Source organism: Fundulus heteroclitus, chromosome 13 (genome assembly GCF_011125445.2).
Source record: "Fundulus heteroclitus isolate FHET01 chromosome 13, MU-UCD_Fhet_4.1, whole genome shotgun sequence".
Taxonomy (NCBI): Eukaryota; Metazoa; Chordata; class Actinopteri; order Cyprinodontiformes; family Fundulidae; genus Fundulus; species Fundulus heteroclitus.
The window spans coordinates 37,107,412-37,128,526 of NC_046373.1; the positions used below are offsets into that span (position 1 = coordinate 37,107,412).

Consider the following 21,115-nt stretch of genomic DNA (forward strand, 5'->3'; position numbering starts at 1 on the left):
AAAACCATGGTTAGGAGACGTCTTAGACTTGGAAAAAAGCGGTAGTTTTACCGAGTAAAACCAGGGTAACTACAGCGAAAGAGTTATTAGTGCATGGGAATGTTACTGCTTATGTCATACATCACAGTCAATAGTGACTCGACTCGGATTTTTTTTTATGACTTGGACTTGACTCGGACTTGAACACTGGTGACTCGAACCTGGACTCGGACTCGAGGCATAGTGACTTGACTAAAACACTGATTGAAACATATATACAGATACATACATATATACAGATATATTTTTTTTGATATATATATATATCTATATATATATATTATATATATATATATAGAGATATATAGATATATATCATATATATATATATATATATATATATATATAATATATATATATATATATATAAAACATTAGAATTAGAGGTTGGAAGGTAACAGAATTGTTAAAAAGCAAAGGGTGTGAATACTTTTGCAAGACGCTGCATTTCCCAGTAAAAATTCTTCACTGTGCAGAAAAAGAAGCAGCTTGTGGTCAGCAGGGGGCGCTAAAGCCTGGGTGTCATGAAGACTATTATTCCTACAAAAAGGTTTTAAAAACTGAACATTTTGACGTTTTTCTGCCTGATTCTGTATTTCGCCGTGAAGTGAAGCAGAAAGTTTTCAGCTTTTTTTGGGAACCTGCTCTGATTTCAGGTTCCCAAAGAGAACCCGCCGGGGGGGGAACAACCTTCCCTGGACTCCAGGCTCTTACCACTATGTGAACGGGCGGCAGGCCCTCAGCAGGCCGGGCGGCGCCAGCAGAGGAGACACGAACGGGTTCCTCATGACGGGGCAGGACGTGGGCAGGACGTGGGCGTGGCACTCGGACCGCAGCGGCTCGAAGCCGCCGGGGTAGTGCAGGTCGCTGGCGGGGCTCCAGGTGGCGGCGGGAGCCGACGCCCGGCGGTGGTCGCTGGCTGCGCCCGCCGCCGGCGGTGGTCGCTGGCTGCGCCCGCCGCCCGGCTCGGGTCCAGGAAGGACTGGATCCAGTTGGAGGCGCCCTGGGTGAGGTCGCTGAGCAGCAGGGCCGTGTCTCTGCTCAGGGCGCTCAGGCTGCCTCTGCGCTCTGCCGCTGGGCCGTCTGGAAGTCTGAACCTGGGGGGGGGGGGGGGGCAGGTTGGGTTTATTTAAGCTTTAATTTTTTAACCTTCCTGTAAAAAATTAAAGCCAGCTTAGAACAATTTAACACCTAATAGAGGAAATTATACAAATTCAGCTGGGATTGCTCCAAACCAGGGATCTGCTACCTGCGGCTCTCTGGACCCTCCACAGTGGCTACAAATTATATTTTATTATGGTATTTAAATGTAATAATGATAATAAATGCAGGTTTAGCAGTTTCTTTCTCGGAATAATTGCTTTTCATTTTCACAACACAATGATGCTAAAAGTGCCAGTAATTTAATTTTAAATCAATATTTCTTCATTATGTTGGAAACTATAATTTTTTTTTTTATATCATTTTTACGGCTGCAGTCAGTCCTGGCCTTATTTTCCTTGTAGGGTTCGTGAGACAGGCCTTCTGCAGGTGGGATGCATTTCCTGATTGGTGCTCTGCTGCTTTAAAGCTGCTATGCATGCAGCAGAGGAGAGGCTCTATTCCTGCTCTCCCTCCACAAAACCCCATTATGTTTGGTTTGTAGCTTATCTTATGGTTGAGTTTTGTTAGGTTTGTTTTGCATTTGCTTATTTCTGGTTAGTTATGGGTTTTGCATTAATCCATTTTGTTTACTTTTTTCAGGTATCCCTCTTCAGGTTTTATTTATGTAGTATATTTAATAAATTAAATTTTAATTTAACCAGAAAATCCTTGTGTGGTCTCCCTTAATGTTGCTCCACCAAACGAGCCTGGTGGACGTAACAATCATTATCCACAAATATCAACATCCCATCCATCCTCTTTCTTGTAAACCTCAAAACAGACATAAAGGGTATTTCTTTAACGATGACAACATGTTTCCTACAGTAGATCTTTATCAAAAATTATAACTTCTTTTTAAACTTCTAAAGTCTTTTTTCAAAGGCAACATTTGCGGCTCTGAACGAGTTTAATTCAAGTGGACTGAAGGCAAAATGGCTCTTTAGACTGTAAAGGTTGCACGACCCTGGTCTAAATGAAAAGCTTCATTAATCTAAAAAACTAATAGGCAACAATAATAGCTTAAAATACCTTAAAATTTCTAATAGGAAGCAAAACGTTGTGGAATCTATAAAGCAGTAATAAAACGAGAACGATTAAAGGATATAGTCCTTGATCAGACGGAGGAACATAACTGTAGGGGCGCCATACGGTAGATATTATAGCCATGTCTGTCTGGTTTAAACATACCAAACCATCTTTATTTATAAAGCGCTTAAAAACAAGCTAAAACACATTCACAAAAAAAAAAATAAAAAAATAAAAATCTAATGCATAAAATGCTTTTAAAAAAACAACAGAAAATGAAAAACTGTCCTACGTTGCGCTCCAGAGGCGCAGGAAGTTTCTGGCGCGTTAAAGCGAGCCGTGCAGCGGCACCAGCGTACCTGCGTAGGCGTTTGAGGCACTTTGCCAGAACCCCCAGAGGACAGCAAGCGGGTCGATGAGCGTGAGCAGGGGCGGAGGGCGGGCGTCGGTGGTGGAGCAGGGTGGCGGGGTAGGCCGCATGATGCCGTCGGGACCCGGATGCCGGCGGTCAGGGGCCCTCATGGACACGGTGATGCAGAGGTTGCCCCCCGGCGCTGTCCCCGGCCAGGCAACCCGCTCCGCAGTAGAACTGCGGTTCAGAGAGGAACGTTGAGGAAGAACCCAGGGTGGGCGTGCCGTACCTGGACCGCACACATCAACAAGCGTCTGGCTAGAAACGGAGCCTTCCTGTACAGAACCGGGTTCTGGTCAGAGTCCCATACGGTTTTAACAGGTTTGTGTTCAGAACCTTCATATCAGCCTGAATCATCCAGGCTTTGGGACCTTTGTCCAATTATCCACCATCTAGCTGCTGATTCATAGCTGGATTTCTATATATCCTGTAGTTTTTTAGCAATGGACCAGAACCACAGCATGTGCTGCCACTGGCCGTGCTTCAGAACCTTTCTACAGGAGAGGAACTATGGACCCAGTTGGGTATTCTAGAACAACAGCAATCCCAAACCCAAACTGGGGTCAAAAGTACGCTAATACTTAGCTTCAGGGAAGGGGGCCTAGTCAAGTCCTGACCCGGTCAGTATGTTTAAAAGCAGGTCTGTGTCCCTGAACCAGCCGTTTTAAATGATGGTTACTAATTCTGAGAACGGTCTAACCTGGTCCAGAATGTTGCCGGACGCTCGTTAGGCGCACTAAACGTGCCGGTGGTTGGTACCGATCGGCTCGGGGACGCGCTTCCCGATGACATCATCATATGGCAATCCACTCAACAAACTACATTATGCCCTGCGGCCCTCCATTTGTTACAATCAATTTTCTTTTGTAATTACTGTTATTTTCCAGTAACTTAATAGAGTCATGAAAACTTTTAACATCATTTTGGAATGCTTCTGTGGTAGTCTGACAATTTAATCGGTAATTTTTGCCAGACAAAGTTACATCTTAAGAAAAATTTCCTTCCTCCAATTTTTTTTTTTAAAGTTGTGAAGGGAAAATAAACCATAAACTCTTTTAATTTTTATAAAAGTCGGCAAGCCATTTTAATTTAATCACGGCATCATCACTTTAAAATCAATAACGTTCATTCCCTCCTTGTTGTACTGATGTTGTTCTTTCTGATCACATGTTTTTTTATTATTCCCAGATGAATTGTGATGAATTTGATAAATTTTTTATTGTAAGTATGTTGGTATATTTAAGATATAACGCTGGATAAATTAATCTGGCTATCCCTTCCGTTTTTGTTAAACAATATTCTTTCCAAAAATTGAGGGCCACTGTCAAATATTTGTTGATTTTTTTCTGTAAAATGGCTTGATATTTGTTCTAAATCATTTCCAGACGTGTGGTCCTTGTTAATCATTATACCTAATATTTTACCTCATTTTATCAATTAAAGAGGGTTGATTATTTCGAATTGCTAAAATGTCACATTTTCTATGTTCATCTTTCAGCCTGAACATTTTGAGAAAAAGAAAACCGCTAAATTAACTTAATAAAAATTGATTCGTTACAAATGCAGACCGCTGGCTCTATGTAGTTTGTTTGAGTGGCGTTGCCATAAGGTGACGTCATCAGGAGGCGCAGGGACCACGGAGAATTTCTTCGTAAAATTGTCCGTTTACAAACCGCAATCTCCCGCTCTCGGATAAAACCTACAACCCACTATAATTACTTAGTAAGTTTGTCCAGACCAATCAGAATGTTTTGCGTAATTGTGCAAACGTTAAACCAATCATGTATAGTGACGTCATCAGAAGGCGCCGGCCCCCGAGTGGGGGATCTGGTCCTACAGCGGATCCAAATATTATCTAGAAACTGGAGCCTGTAGAAGTTATTGTGACCCGGTGGGGAACAGAAAAAGCTCATTAAACTTTAAACACGAAAACAAGTTTTTGTTCTCAAAATGAGAAGATGCAAACGTTCTCCTGAAACTGTGAATGAGTGAAAACATCAGCAGAGGTGGGGAGTAACTAGTTACTTTTACTCAGTTACATTTACTTGAGTAACTTTTTGAACAAAATGTGCTTTTAGGAGTAGTTTTACTGCATTGTACTTTTTAGTTTTACTTAACTCTTGATGAATAAAAAACAAACTGGTTTTGGACCAAAAATGCACCAGAGATAAAAACCTGGAGTTTATATTAAAGTGAGACTTCTTATTTATACACAATCTTTGTTATTTTAAGGTTATTTTCTATCTGTTGATTATTGAGACATTTAGAGGTCAGATGAACAGTAAACAGTAGATATTGTTACTGGAAGCACTTTGCAACTGTTCTAACATACTGGATATACATTAACTGCTGGAAGTGTTGCTTTCAAGTTTAATATTTACTTTTTTTTTTTTTTAGAAAAGTGTTTCTTTTGTCTTAAATTACCAGAATTTGCACATAACCTTGTATTTTTGTCTGTTTGATTACATCATTTTTAAATATTAAATCATCAGCTGTTTTGAATTAGTTACTCAGTACTTGAGTATCATTCTAACTGAAGAAACTTGACTTGAGTAAAAACAGCTGGAGGACATTTTCTGGCTCCTCTTCCACCTCTGAACATCCGGATGAATCGGGTCTGGAACGCTTAAACTGTTTCTTCTACTTTCGTTTCCCAGTAAAAACAACGTGTTGCTGTCTGCTCGGCTTTCCTTCCTCCTCCTCCCCTGTTACGTAACAAATAAAAAACTCCTTTTAATCTCACTATTGTTTCCAAAATCTGGCCGTCTAACTGTTGCAAAGTGACTCCCTGCACACATTAGGCTCATAAATGCTGCTTCTTTGCTGCGGGTCCAAACATTTCCCTGAAAATCCTTCAGTTTATCCAACAACACGGAGGCCAGAACGCACAGGAAACATTAACAAAGTTCACCTTTCTCAGGTTTCTCTCTGGCTACAATGGCTCGCCGTGAAATCAGAACTTTTTTATCCCACAAGATCCGATTGTTCTCTGCAGTCGGAGAACAGATTATGTTCCTGAAGAGGCAGAGCAGGAGGCCGGGCCTTCAGAACCTCCTTTCACCCAGAACCAGCTCACAGTTTTATTTAAACTCATTATTGTCTATGTTGTCTCCAAAATATTGTTAAAATGAGTTTTTAATTGTGTTCACAAATAAAAGTCTGTATTCTGCCACCATTACTCTGATACCCCTGAATAAAAATCCCGCTGGCCTTCAGATGCATCATGGGAACCAGCAGAAAGTTCTGGTCCAGTTTAAATCTGGGTCAGGTTCTACAGCAGCGATGTCCTAATATTTCGGTACATGGGCCAAAATATGAATAAAATTATTTTTTTAAACTGAAAAAATTATGTAATTTTTTTTACCTGCTCTACGAAATAATGATAATTTAAAAGTCTAATTTAGCTTCCTAACACCATAGAAATATGTATGACCTGTACGCTTTATGATCCACTATAATTATATTGTTCTTTTCTTGCTTTTTATTGTGGTTTTCGAGGAAATGTTACGTCTCCGTGTAATTACTACTCCCTGTTTATGCTGCTCACAGCCACCATGGCTTCCTGTTCTAACTGCTGCTAATGTTGTTTTATAGATTTTATTATTTTATGTTGTTGACTCAATCTGCCGAAGGGACTAAAGATGGAAATTAGCCATAAAATATAATCTGGCATATTACCTGTCCCTTATTAAATAAATAAGCTCTACATTGTAAATAAATAAATGAGATTTTGTTTGTTTGTAGGAAATTAATGTGTAAATCCCTCGTAGATCCAAAATCTAAAAAAAGTGTTTTTGCTCATTAAAAGGTGGTCATCCAGTTTTAATAATTGAATTCAAAAGCGGATTTTAATGCACCACAATCTGCATTTGGGTGATTAAATGTCATTGGGTAGAATGTTACTATGAAATTAAAGAGAATATCAAAATTGTGTTCATTAAAAGATGAATACTTTGTGTCGTACTTAACATTTTCATTTGTTGGATTTTAACTTTTTCTGTTATAATTTTGCTCTAATTAAAAACTAAAATCCTCCGTCTGCATCAGCCACCTGTGCTGGTGGACCAGGTCTTACTGGAGGTTCTCCTTCCAGCAGGAGAACCAGCCTGAACCTGCAGAGATATTATGGGATGGTTTAGATCAGATTCATGGGTTAGAACGGCCTAGTCAAAGTCCTGCTATGCCATAAGCTGGTTGAATATGCTTATTATTATTATTAATTATAATTTGGTATTATAATTTAAATAATAAATCATTCAACTCAAAATTTCGCTATAGAACAAATATAGTTCAAATGGTGGTGATGTTAGCTATAAGCTTACAAGTATTTATACCACTAATGCATTAGTTAACTTTCTGTTATGAACTCATTTATGCTGGAATAAATGATCAGGTCGGACTGTTTAACCGACCAGGTTTATCCAGCAGGCTGTGAGAACCCCAATGTAACTGCAATTAGAGTTTAAATCCTTATTCCTTATCACCATCCAATGATATTGTCTCTGTATTAATGTCAGATGTTAACTCCAAAGGAGGTTAGCTCTGATTTCTGAATACCCAGGCAACTGTGAATTGGACTGAACACAAAACAATGTCTATTCCGCAGTGGTTGGTTTTATTGAACCAAAAGCAATTCCCTGTTACAGTAATTCTCTGATTCAAACAACTTTGGAATTCTTACTCATTACTAAACTAAAACATGCAAAATATATATGTGGAAATAAAGAACAAAACAAAAATAAACAATGGATTAAAATGAGCGGTTAGCAGATCTTAACTTAACTCAAAGTTGTTTAACACCGCCCTCGAAACATCGGCATTTCACGTATCAGCATTGACAGACAGAACAGCTTCGGGAATCTCACTGGACGCTTTGATGTCTTACACAAAGCTAGTTCAGCTAAGCTACCTACAGTTCAGATACACGTGACCCTCCCAAGATGGCTGCTACGATGACGTATGAGGGGAGGTCCTAATAACGTAACCACGCTTACGCTGATGGGACAATGCCTCGTTTCGAAAGGGGGGGGGCTAACTAGGAGTTTAAAGCAAAGCCCGCGACTTGAGCTCGGACAAAGAAATTAAACTGATAAGGAGCGAAAAGAGAGAGAGGGGGGGAAGCAGGGAAGAAGATGAAAAAAAATAAGGCGGTAACCCACGGCGGGGTTATTGATGAATCACAAATCAACACAGCAAAATCAATTGTAAAATGCATGCCCATACAAGAAAATGTTCATCAAAATAATTCCAACTTCGTCGTGGAATAAAAGCATTAACCAACACCTACAAAGTTCTACCGCCTGCCCAGGCACTTCTAAACACCCTGTTGGTGAGACAGAAATGAAAGGGGGAAAACCCCGTTACTTTGAGTTGCCTCGGGGCTGGTCCGGAACGCTCCGAGTGTGGCTTTCTGGACGCGCTTCGACGAGCGCAGTTGTCCACAGGCTGCAGCGGCACGGGGAAGAAGCTGCTTCGTTTCTTCCTCCGGGTTCACAGTCAGTCGCTTTGTTGGCCAGACAAAGCGGGGTCCTCTTCGATCAGTGGGAGATGCGGCGTCTCTCAGTCTTTTGATCAGAGGGAATTTAAAAGTACTTATTTAAGTCGACCTCCTGTTATAAAGCAGGGAATAACCGTTGCGTCGAAAAATCTCGGTCCAGCGAGCAATCGAACACGTGGCGTGGGAATCAGCTGTGCGTGTCTTCTCGGGTTGGCTAAAAGCCAGGGAAGAAGGAAGCTCATCGTGTGTGATCGGCTTTTATAGCCATCACTATAGCAACCTTATCTTGATCGGCGGCCATTTTGCCGTGTTGCGTGATGGGAGTTGGTGGCCATTTTGACCACATTGCATCATGGGTAACGCAGTCCGTTACGTCCCGAATTGATGCTGTTTCCTTGATCGGCGGCCATTTTGCCGTGTTGCGTGATGGGAGTTGGTGGCCATTTTGACCACATGAGTTGGTGGCCATTTTGACCACATTGCATCGTGGGTAACGTAGTCCGTTACCGCTTTCTGTCACGTCTGAACTGGCACAACATACCCCCCTTTAGCTTTGAAGAGTGGGATGCTGGTCACAGTCTTTAAAGCTACAACCAAGTCCATTCTGGCGTGACGAAAATCCGTTGTGCATGAGTGGAACAACCTAATAGTCTTTCTAGTAGTCCATTGGGATTCATGCAGTTCAGTTCATCATCCAAGAGGAGGAAAACAAAGCATTCATTGTGCCTGGGTCAGTGACCTAGCCTGGGCAGGACTAAGCTATAGCTAGTCATTTCTATTGGCTAATAAGGCAACAATAAAGTAATAATAAAAAAAAAAAGAAATGCAAACTTCACAATCACCATTGTCAATACATTCATTGGTCATCAGGTTTGAACTTTGAACCAAAGAAAGGAGAGAAGGAAGGAGGGAAAGGAAAGAGACAGCGGTTCGTAGTCTAATCAGCTTATGGCCTTCAAGGAGCTGGTGCTACGAACCTGGGAGCGACAAAGGTGAGGGCGTCAATCCTGGTTTGCAACTGTTTGATCTGCTTGTATGCTGCATACGCCATCGCGGTAGTGATGGCCCATCCAAATACAAGGAGAACCACAATAATGGTCATAATGTGAGTGTCGGTCGACTCTGTAGCTCTGGGGAAGCGAAGCAGAGGGACCGAGCTCAACTCTGATGGAGTGAGACTGAATTTAATCAGCTGGGTGACTGCAAGTAAAAGCTGTCTTTCAATGCCGACATCAATGCTGAAATTGTATCCCTTAAAGACATCTATTATTTCAATCTCCGATAAATGGGTTGCTTGAGCATACCCAGTGGATGTCTTTGGTTTTGGTACACAAATCCAAATTAGGGACTAAATAAAGTTTGGGATCAGCATCATGATAGGCCAATATTGAGGGAGTTTGTAGGTGTACGTGGGTCTCACCTTGCCAAAAACCGACATTCAATACTGATTCAAACCTATACGCATTAGCTCTTTCAATGATGGGAAGGTTTAGCATAAATCCTATCTCCAAGTTGTCAGGATTTACAAATATTGGAATTGCACTACCTAGGCTGTACGCCAGGTGTATTTGTGGTGGTTGCAGTGTTTCACTAGAGGCAGATTTGAGAACCTTTTCAACCAAATCTACTGGTACCAGGTACGGAGGAATCCGTCCTTCAGCAAGGCTATTTATGGATGAACTAACCTCTCGAGTGAGGTCCTGCATTAAATCTCTAACAACCTGAGTATGCATCATGTCATTCTTTACCACTTCTGTGAGCGTTTCCAAAGCAATGCATGGTGTTATGGCTGAGTGTGAAATTATGGACGTGAAGTTATGTATGGACACTTGCTTTGTTAGTGCATGTTTGAAATGTCCTAATTGAACATGCACTTGTCCTATTTAATGCTATGCATTGTTCTCTTCGGCGGGGGCGGAGTTAGGCTCCCTTCCCTGTGAGGAGAGTTTAGTGGACGGTTTAGTTTGGTTCGCATGAACCCATTTGTACTCTGGACTTTGCACGCTGGCTTCTAGGTTCTTTCGAGGCCACGCGAAAGTCGTTCGGAGACGGTCTTTTAAGTCAGTGACGCACTGGTGTGCCGTGTAGACGGTTGTCACACTGACGTCTTCGGGCTGGTAGATGAGATTCAGGGGAAGTGTCCTTTGCCTTCCTGTCATCATCTGGAAAAGTGTCACCCCTGTGGAACATGGTGAAGTAGAGCGGACTAGCATTAGGACCAGGGGAAGCTTTGTATCCCGGTCCCTGTCATGGCTGCTGGCATGTTCCTTTGACATGCTGACCACGGTGCAGTTCATTCGCTCCACCTGTCCGGATGACTGTGGGCGGTAGGTGATGTGGAATTTAACTTCCACGCCCAACATGTTGAAAAGCACGGTCATAATGTTTGACGTTCCTCTGTCCGAGTCGATGGACAGGGGAAGGCCCCCACCGGCTGAAAACGTGATTTAGCAGCAGGGCTGCTGTGGTGACAGCGGTGTCATTCGGTGCCGGCAAACATTCGACCCATTCTGTGAAACTGCCTGTTATTGTCAAAAGATATTTGTTATTTCTTGACGATTTGGGGACTGGACCGATCCAGTCAGTCTGCAAATGTGACCACGGAAATATAACCCCCCTTTGCTGAAGCAGGGCTCTGTCTAGTGGCCGTGTGGGTTGTAACTGGCTGCAGGTTAAGCAGCCTCGTACATACTCCTGGGTGTCCTGGGCCGCTGAAGGCCGGGACATCACCTGTTGGGGAGTTTTCAGATTAGCTTTGCAGCTTCTGTGTTCTCCTACTGGTGAGTCATGGACGTGTGTCAGTGTGATCCCAAGTTCGTTTGAATCTTTGGGCTGAATGGGCTGAAACTCATAAAACAGCTCCTTAAGTGCCGTTTCCTCTGTTTCAGTGGTCAGTGCATCAGCTTTTTCCAGCTGTTGCATGATTTCTGTTTCAAAGCCAGGGCAGGGCTCAGTGGGTGAGTCCCGGTTCTCTGGTTGATTCGGTGCTGGTTCTGTTGGGTCGGTTGCTGTCGCATACCCCAACAGATTTCCTTCAGCTTCAAGCGTTGCACCACAAATGGATCCAGCAGGCCGAGCTTCATGTCGCCTGATTTGGATCATGTTGGAAGGAAAAGTAAACACGGTGTCTGGAGAGTCCTGTCTGCCGGTCAAGGATAAGGGCAGGTCTCCGATGACGGGAATGCTCAGCTCAAAGTCGTGGAAAGAGCTTTCGATGAGCACCCCAAGAGGTTCCTTCGCCACCACTTGGATCGGCATGTGGGTTGGATTCTCCACTAACAGGTAAGCTGAGCGATTGTTCAGCTCAAGCAGGGGTGTGTCAGAGGATTTCGAAATCGGCTCTGTGGAAGGCAGAAATGGTGCTAAAAGTTCTTTGTGCTCTTCTGAGCATGTCACCTGGTTGATAGGGACGGACAGTCCACTTCCAGAAGTGAGGGGCTTGGGAGTCCCCACTTGGGCCCAAAGATGACCATGATAGCAGTCAATGAGTGGGGCTAACCTGTTCAACAGGTCCTGACCCACAAGAAAAGGTTCTGTGTCCAAAGTACATATGTAGATGGGGTGCACCAGGGTCATGTCACGGAAAGTGATGTCTAACCACGCCCGTTTGGTGATGCATGACTGATCCTGAGTGTAGCTGGTGATGCCCACGTTACAGGTCTCCACCTGGAACGGTTTCCCAAGAGACACCATAGCTCTGGTCACCTCATCAAACAAATCTGAGCACATTAGACTGATCTCGGAACCCGTGTCTAAAAGAGCATTTGCAGTTACACATCCTCCGATAACTGTCGAGCAGTATAAGCGGTGTGCATTTTCATGATGGTTTAGCTCACCTAGAAACCTTAGAAAAGGGGCTTTCTGATCACCTGCTGATGGGATCTTAGAAGGTTGTTGGTGATTTTTTCGGTTGGTCCCCCCCCCTTAATCAGATAAACTCTGTTAGAAGGGGAAGCCTGTTCCACGCCTAGTCATGCTGGCTGGGGTTTTGGGCCTGGCTTACCTGGAGGGTCGACAGGATTGGATGATGGCTGGGACGGCTGCGGCGCGATCTGACGCACTGTTTCGGCTAGCAACCTGCGAAAAGTCTCCTCTATCTCCTTTCTCATTGACTCCTCCATGCGCAGGTTCCAGCCTTTGTTGTCATGTGTGCTTTTCGACCTTTCTGGCCAGTCAGTTTGCTTACCGTCTCGGGCTGGATCCGGCCTGTGCCATTTTTGAAACCTCTCACCTTCCATGCTGCCATGCTGACCTCTCCTATCCTGGGAAGCTTTCTTCTGCTGCGGCTCAAAACCATGTTGCTTCTTAGGACCAAATCTAGTTTTAGGTTTGAAGGGAGGCATCTCATGTCCCTCCAGACCTAAACTCTTTTCTGGTTCGGCTTGAATCTGCAGAACCTTTTTATCACTATCGGCTCCTTTGTTGGGCCGGACACGTGTTTCCCATGCCACCTGCGCGTATTTCCTGATTTCCTGCATGGTAAGTTTCTTGGTTCTACAATGCATGGTAACCTCATAACGCACGCTTTCATGAAGATTATGGAGGAACAAAGATTTGAAAGTGTGGTCTTCCTCCAAGCCGGGAGCATTTCGTCCCTGAAAGTAAGCAGCCCGCAAGCGACGGTAGTACTCTTTTGGTGCTTCAGTTCTCTTTTGCTGAATTGCAAAAGCTCCAAGAGTTGCAGAAGCTGGGTCTGTAAACACAGAATATTCTTCTCTTAAAGCCTGACAAAGAGCTGAATAACGGTCACGTGTAGCTGGAGGGAGGCTTTCTATGAAAACATGGACACTTCTGGACGTGGTTTTCCAGATAAGCTTCAACTTTTCTCGAGCTGAGGGGCTATATAAGTCTAGCAGACAGCGCTCTACCTCTCTGAGATAGTCATCAATGGTGGATTCTGTATTGCTAGGATCAAAACGCCCTATGTCTCGGGCCAGGGACTCAAGTTGACGCATCCGCAGTCCCTGTTCAGGGATCGGAGCTGGTCCATCTGAGTCCTCTCCTGACGACTCCTGCCTGCGGTAACCACGATAGGAGGGAGGCTCCAGTTCTGACCACCTACCTGGCATCGGCGGCCGTTCGTGGGACGCAGGGGGACCCCCCCTGTCATGAACTCTTGTCTGTGGACGCAGTTCAGAGGAGTGGGGTTCACCTGTGTCCCAGGAACGGTGCTCTCGTCGCCCTGGTGGGGGGAAAAGATCATAGCGGGCCGTGTCAGGGGTCAGGTGGGAAGCAGGTGTTTTCCCATGATTCACATCATGTGGATCTGTCCTGATTGCCACCCTAAGTTGTTTAGGCATTTCTTTCTGTATCACACTGCTATATCTGTCCTGACCTTCGCTTACCCTTCGCTCAGAAGGTGTCTGAGGGCCCAGTTCATCCAATGTCCTCCAGGTGTGATCTCCATGTTTTCCTTTGGAGTTCTCACACTCAGATCCTTCTGTCTGCAAGCTAATGCGATCCTCCTCTCGCTCCTCTGTGAGATGACAGCTGCCCTGAACATTTCTCTGTTCTAGCTCCCTGATTCTTTCCTCAGCTAAAGCACGCCTCTCAACCTCTCTGTTACACAGATTGGTCTCTAGCGTTAACCTTCGGTGGTATAACGCAGTTAATTCACCCAAAACATCTGCTACCAATCTATGTTTAGGTTTGCTCTGGACCTCCTCCACCAATTCCTGAATTCTCCTCTCACAGTCTTCTATGCTAAACTGATTCAGACGGGTTTGTTCGTCCGGTGTCATTTTAAGCAGTGAGCTAATGACATCCTGGACCTCCATTCCAATGGAATGGTTTGGACCTTCAGCTCCTTTGACTGAAGAACCGCTACTATCCATTCTTTGTCAGCTATGGATAACAACACAACAAGTAACACTGTAGTTTAGCAGAGCGCTAAATGACAGACAACAAATAACAACGCTGTATTCTAGCTTAGCACTAAGCAACAACGCATACACTTTAGTTTAGCTCAGCGCTAAACAACAACTGCTAACACAACCGTTAAGTGGCTTCACTTTAACTGTTAACAGCAAACACGCACTATGACTCACACTACTGCAGGAAGTGGGTTCGATTACGTGCGTTTAATTAGGCTGCGCAGGGGAGAATCAACCCTGCGACTTACAATTCCTATGTTTAGGAACGGTTAATATGCTTGTTTAACTTTGAGAATATTAACTTTGAGTGACATGGACCACTAACCTTTCGGCCAGTAATTAAGTGATAAAGCTGTGGCTTTGTTTGTGATGTAAGTTATTTAAGAACAGGTGCTCTACACATGTGTGGAAAATAGCAAAGTGTTTTGGAGCTTCAGAGGTGGCAAAGAATGACAGTTAAAAACCGCTAAATTGCAACCTTAGTTTCAAAATCACAGCTCAATTTTGACCACTTATGATGAGCAGAAGGGGATAAAGGAGAAAAAAAAAAAAAAAAATATGAATAAAATAAAATTAAAGAAGACAAAAGGGCGGAACCATAAGGTAAGTTTAAAGAAACTGACTTTCAAAACTGTCCCTCCGGGACACTGAGCGATCTAAGCTGTCTTTAAAACCGTGACTGCAACTACCTATCCTGGCCACCAGATGGAGGCAGGGTCTCTCTTTTCAAAGCAGAACACGACACAGACTCTGATTGACAAGTAGCAGACGCTGGCTGCTGTGTATTTCAATCTAGCTGACTTCCAGTCCAGAAATCAATATTCAAACCTCAGGTTAACAACCTCAAACCACCACAAACACGTATATATTTAGTAATGATACCTCCTTAATCAATTATGACTGAATAGTCCTTTTGGCAAGGTGAGCAGTCAAAATGCTGGAATATGGATTGTGTTCATTCAATTCATAAGTTGCTGGTTATTCGATTTAGTCTAAAGGAACGCCAATAAGTAGACTCCAGCCCACACCGGGAAAAGCCAATTTATGCTATGCCATAAGCTGGTTGAATATGCTTATTATTATTATTAATTATAATTTGGTATTATAATTTAAATAATAAATCATTCAACTCAAAATTTCGCTATAACAAATATAGTTCAAATGGTGGTGATGTTAGCTATAAGCTTACAAGTATTTATACCACTAATGCATTAGTTAACTTTCTGTTATGAACTCATTTATGCTGGAATAAATGATCAGGTCGGACTGTTAACCGACCAGGTTTATCCAGCAGGCTGTGAGAACCCCAATGTAACTGCAATTAGAGTTTAAATCCTTATTCCTTATCACCATCCAATGATATTGTCTCTGTATTAATGTCAGATGTTAACTCCAAAGGAGGTTAGCTCTGATTTCTGAATACCCAGGCAACTGTGAATTGGACTGAACACAAAACAATGTCTATTCCGCAGTGGTTGGTTTTATTGAACCAAAAGCAATTCCCTGTTACAGTAATTCTCTGATTCAAACAACTTTGGAATTCTTACTCATTACTAAACTAAAACATGCAAAATATATATGTGGAAATAAAGAACAAAACAAAAATAAACAATGGATTAAAATGAGCGGTTAGCAGATCTTAACTTAACTCAAAGTTGTTTAACACCGCCCTCGAAACATCGGCATTTCACGTATCAGCATTGACAGACAGAACAGCTTCGGGAATCTCACTGGACGCTTTGATGTCTTACACAAAGCTAGTTCAGCTAAGCTACCTACAGTCCAGATACACGTGACCCTCCCAAGATGGCTGCTACGATGACGTATGAGGGGAGGTCCTAATAACGTAACCACGCTTACGCTGATGGGACAATGCCTCGTTTCGAGAGGGGGGGGGCTAACTAGGAGTTTAAAGCAAAGCCCGCGACTTGAGCTCGGACAAAGAAATTAAACTGATAAGGAGCGAAAAAGAGAGAGAGGGGGGAAGCAGGGAAGAAGATGAAAAGAGATAAATCGGTAACCCACGGCGGGGTTATTGATGAATCACAAATCAACACAGCAAATCAATTGTAAAATGCATGCCCATACAAAGAAAATGTTCATCAAAATAATTCCAACTTCGTCGTGGAATAAAAGCATTAACCAACACCTACAAAGTTCTACCGCCTGCCCAGGCACTTCTAAACACCCTGTTGGTGAGACAGAAATGAAAGGGGGAAAACCCCGTTACTTTGAGTTGCCTCGGGGCTGGTCCGGAACGCTCCGAGGGTGGCTTTCTGGACGCGCTTCGACGAGCGCAGTTGTCCACAGGCTGCAGCGGCACGGGGAAGAAGCTGCTTCGTTTCTTCCTCCGGGTTCACAGTCAGTCGCTTTGTTGGCCAGACAAAGCGGGGTCCTCTTCGATCAGTGGGAGATGCGGCGTCTCTCAGTCTTTTGATCAGAGGGAATTTAAAAGTACTTATTTAAGTCGACCTCCTGTTATAAAGCAGGGAATAACCGTTGCGTCGAAAAATCTCGGTCCAGCGAGCAATCGAACACGTGGCGTGGGAATCAGCTGTGCGTGTCTTCTCGGGTTGGCTAAAAGCCAGGGAAGAAGGAAGCTCATCGTGTGTGATCGGCTTTTATAGCCATCACTATAGCAACCTTATCTTGATCGGCGGCCATTTTGCCGTGTTGCGTGATGGGAGTTGGTGGCCATTTTGACCACATTGCATCATGGGTAACGCAGTCCGTTACGTCCCGAATTGATGCTGTTTCCTTGATCGGCGGCCATTTTGCCGTGTTGCGTGATGGGAGTTGGTGGCCATTTTGACCACATGAGTTGGTGGCCATTTTGACCACATTGCATCGTGGGTAACGTAGTCCGTTACCGCTTTCTGTCACGTCTGAACTGGCACAACAGTCCAGACCTGAATCTAATTGAGAATCTTTGTGTTTTGTACGTAGATGTTCTCCACCTACGCTGAGTGAAGCCGAGGTGTCTGCAGACGTTTCACTCTGAAGATCTGCAGCTGGACCTGCAGCCAGAAAGGAGATTCTACAAAGTTCTGGCTCAGGGAGGCGGAACACGACTCCAGACCACACAATCAATGATTTTCCTCCATCAGGTATGGCCTGGCTGTCAGATTAAAAGCCCAATATTTCTATCAATATGACAAAATGTGGAGAAGTTCTAGTTCATGAGTGTAAAGGCGTGTATACTTTTGGTCAGGTTCTGTGTGAATCAGTGATCAGTGGAGAGCTCTTTTTGTTTCTCTGAGATTTAAAAGAAAGTTTTCACGCCCCCCCCTCCAACCTATCTTTGACAGTTGAACAAAGAAAAGTCAACTGCAGTAAACCATCTAATAAAATAAACTGCTATCTTCATTAAATCAGAAAACTAAAACTCATAAGAGCATTTGTTTTAAGTTTATCCGTCTATTTTACTATGTAACTGAATTCAACATCGCCACCAATATATATATTTTAAATAACCTCAGAAAATTGGTTATTTTTCCAGTCTGTTTCTACCATGGCCCCCCTGCAATTACACTACGCCCCCCCTAGATGGCGCCACCCTGCTCTAAGGTGACAGCAGAGCCAAACAGAGACGGACCCAGCAGGTGGCAGTGGTTCAGGGCCCAGCAGTAGGCGTAGAAACATTCCTCCAGAGCGCGAGGAAAAGGCGCTTCAGGCGACAGGGAGTAGTCGACAGACAGGATCGGGACGCTCAGCTCCTTCGACCAGTTCCGCAGATAATTCTGAGGGATGAAACAAAAAAAAACAACAATCAGACCGGCGCTGCCCGGCGGATCCGTTAAGACGGGCGTAAACTGTACGATAAAACTTCAGGGATTAAAAGTTCTCCATCTCTGTTCTCACTGTACGTCTAAAACGTCAGACTCAGCGCCGCAGAGAGATGGCGCTACTCAGACTCGTCTATCCTGAAGCCAAACGTAAAAAGTAGAAGAAGAAAAAGGAGGAAGTGTGGATGCTCTCTGTTAAACATGAGGCTCACTAGAACCAAACGCGCTGCCTTGGTAATTCTACCAGTTTCTCCTCCGTAGTTTGACTCCATGTCACACGTACCGCCGCCATGATTCTCTCCTCTCCTGTTTTCCTCTGAGAAGAAGAAGAAGAAGAAGAAGAAGAAGAAGAAGAAGAAGAAGAAGAAGAAGAACTCCCCTGTCTGCACATGCTCAGTGTGGAGGTTGGGGAAAATGGGCTCGTAGCTCTGCTTCACCAGCAGGAGGCGCTCTCCATCACCTCAGGAGGGCCGACTGGATGTCAGACATGTTTGATTTTCCTCTGATGGGGAGGAGGTGGTGAGAGGCTGATGGTCCCTCGTTACGCCCTGGATGCTGCACCACGCACCATGACGCTGAAACTCAGCCTGATCCACAAAGTTCTGGAACGACTGAAGAATCGACCCAAAAAGAGCAAAACATCGTACCGTGTAGGGCTGAACAATTAATCGCATTTTCAATATAATCATGATTTAAAATAACGCAATTTCCAAATCGCAGAGTCTGCAATTTTTGGCTATTTAACAATTAGGGAATTAGACACGTCCATTAGGTGTTGGTAAAATGTTTAAAGTGGGTTTGCCTCCACATGGAAGGGAAGACAGTTGCAGCAGTGAGATAATCTAATTGTATTACTTGTTTAGAGTTTATATAATCATACATAGCATTAAGTACAGGTCAATCAGTTTAATACATAGACTTGCTTGTTGGTTGGACTTTATGTTCAACAAGGATCGATGTCCAAATCAATTAAAAGCTGTTCTCTTGAATAATATTCTGATTAATAGAAACATTAAAAGTTCTTGTTTTAAATAGTCCTTGTTTACAAACATCTTTATTTAGAGGCCATTTTTGTTGCTTGTGGTTAATGCGGAGAAAAGTCAAAATTGCAATTTTGGTTGAAATATATTGTAGGCAGAACGCAATCATTTCTGCTCTGAGTTCAGATGTTTTACCAACTAATCTGCACAGCGAGGAAACAAATTGATTTGTTGTTTGTATATGTTTAAAAAGACATGATAAATTAAACTGGGGGAAAAAAAAAATCGCATTAAATCTCAATATTAAGAAAAAAAAATCGCAATTAGATTATTTTCCAAAATCGTTCAGCCCTAGTACTGCGTACGCCCGGCTTTTCCTCAGGAAAGTCATGGTGTGTTGTTTACCTCGTGGGAACGAGATGTTTGGGCCACAAAGCCGCCTCCGTGGAAGTGGACCAGCAGCCAGGGAGACGGCGGCTTCTGTTGGACCCAGGGCAGACGGGGCGATGAGATCGGGGCGACGTCGCCCTGGGAGAGCTTCAGCAGCTCCTCGCTGTCCTAAAATCCAGAAGGAACAACGTTTTTATCAGAGAGACAGAGCAAGAAAAGCTGCAGCTTATGTAAAAAGAAGCGGACCTTTGGGTTCTCGCCGTCTGGTATTAACAGTGAACCCGGAGAACAAACTGAACCGGACCGGGACCAGGATCAAAGGGACCGGATCTAACTGGCTGGGAATCCGTCCGGATGACGGCCTGAATTGCATTTTTTGTTATGTGCTCAGAGACGACATGCTGTGAATCGTTTTATAAATTCAATTAACTAAGGTGCCACGGTAGAAATAGACCAATCAGAACTTTCCAGACCAATGACATCATCAGCTGGGCTTTGCAACCTGCTCAAAGGAAGCTCCTCCCTCCCCTGCTGCTAAACCACATGATTGATGTCTTCGAGGCACTGAGAACATCAACATCTAGCTGAAAAACTAGTCCATGCATTTGTTACTTCAAGGCTGGACTATTGTAATTCTTTACTATCAGGAAGTCCACAAAATGCAGTTCAAAGCCTTCAGCTGATCCAAAATGCTGCAGCAAGAGTTCTGATGAAAATCAACCAGAGGGATCATATTTCTCCTGTTTAAGCTTCCCTTCATTGGCTTCCTGTTAAATCAAGAATATAATTTAAAATTCTTCTTCTAACGTATAAAGCCCTTAATAATCAAGCTCCATCATATATCAGAGCTCTGATTACCCCGTATGTTCCTAACAGAGCACTTCGCTCTCAGACTGCAGGTCTGCTGGTGGTTCCTAGAGTCTCTAAAAGTAGAATGGGAGGCAGATCCTTTAGCTATCAGGCTCCTCTCCTGTGGAACCAACTCCCAGTTTTGGTCCGTGAGGCAGACACCCCGTCTACTTTTAAGACTAAGCTTAAAACTTTCCTTTGTGACAAAGCTTCTAGTCAGAGTGGCTCATGTTACACTGAGCTACCTCTATAGTTATGCTGCTATAGGCTTAGGCTGCTGGAGGACATCAGGGTCTGTTTCTCTCTCTCTGCTGAGTTCTCCTACTGCTCTCCAATCTGCATTGTTTGTTGTTATTTCAGCTTTTATCTTTTTGTTCTCTGTCATTTTTCTCTAAAGGTACACGTGGTCTGGCGTTCTGTTAGCTGTGACATCATCAGGGGAGGCAGATCATCCTCTATTACCATCTAACATAGAAAGTACTCCTGGATCAATGTGATCTTCTGAGCTTTCTGTGTCTCTGCTCTGTCTTCTCTAACATAGAAAGTACTCCTGGGTCAATGTGAGCTTCTGAGCTTTCTGTGTCTCTGCTCTGTCTTCTCTAACATAGAAAGTACTCCTGGGTCAATGTGAGCTTCTGTGCTTTCTGTGTCTCTGCTCTGTCTTCTCTAACATAGAAAGTACTCCTGGGTCAATGTGAGCTTCTGTGCTTTCTGTGTCTCTGCTCTGTCTTCTCTACCATAGAAAGTACTCCTGGGTCAATGTGAGCTTCTGAGCTTTCTGTGTCTCTGCTCTGTCTTCTCTAAGCCCCAGTGGGTGGAGGCAGATGAGCGTTCACACTGAGCCTGGTTCTGGTTCTGCTGGAGGTTCTCCTCCTTGTTAAAGGGGAGTTTTCCTCTCCACTGTCGCTTCATGCATGCTCAGTATGAGGGATTGCTGCAAAGCCATCAACAATGCAGACGACTGTCCACTGTGGCTCTACGCTCTTTCAGGAGGAGTGAATGCTGCTTGGAGAGACTTGATGCAACCTGCTGGGTTTCCTTAGAGAGGAAACTTTCTCACCAACCTGGAGGATCTGATGGAGTCTGACTTTGGAAAGAGTCTTGAGATGATGTGATGTGGA

The 21,115-nt window shown here is 43.8% G+C and overlaps 1 protein-coding gene across 1 annotated transcript in view; it reads right to left on the reverse strand.

Moving 5' to 3' along the window:
• lipea (lipase, hormone-sensitive a) overlaps positions 1-21,115 on the reverse strand; it is a 42,785-nt gene that overhangs the window by 10,332 nt on the left and 11,338 nt on the right. The window contains 7 exon segments of the mRNA XM_036144813.1: positions 754-779; positions 782-958; positions 994-1,136; positions 1,189-1,192; positions 2,568-2,798; positions 17,586-17,730; positions 19,161-19,313. Coding sequence (XP_036000706.1) covers positions 754-779; positions 782-958; positions 994-1,136; positions 1,189-1,192; positions 2,568-2,798; positions 17,586-17,730; positions 19,161-19,313 — 879 coding nt within the window.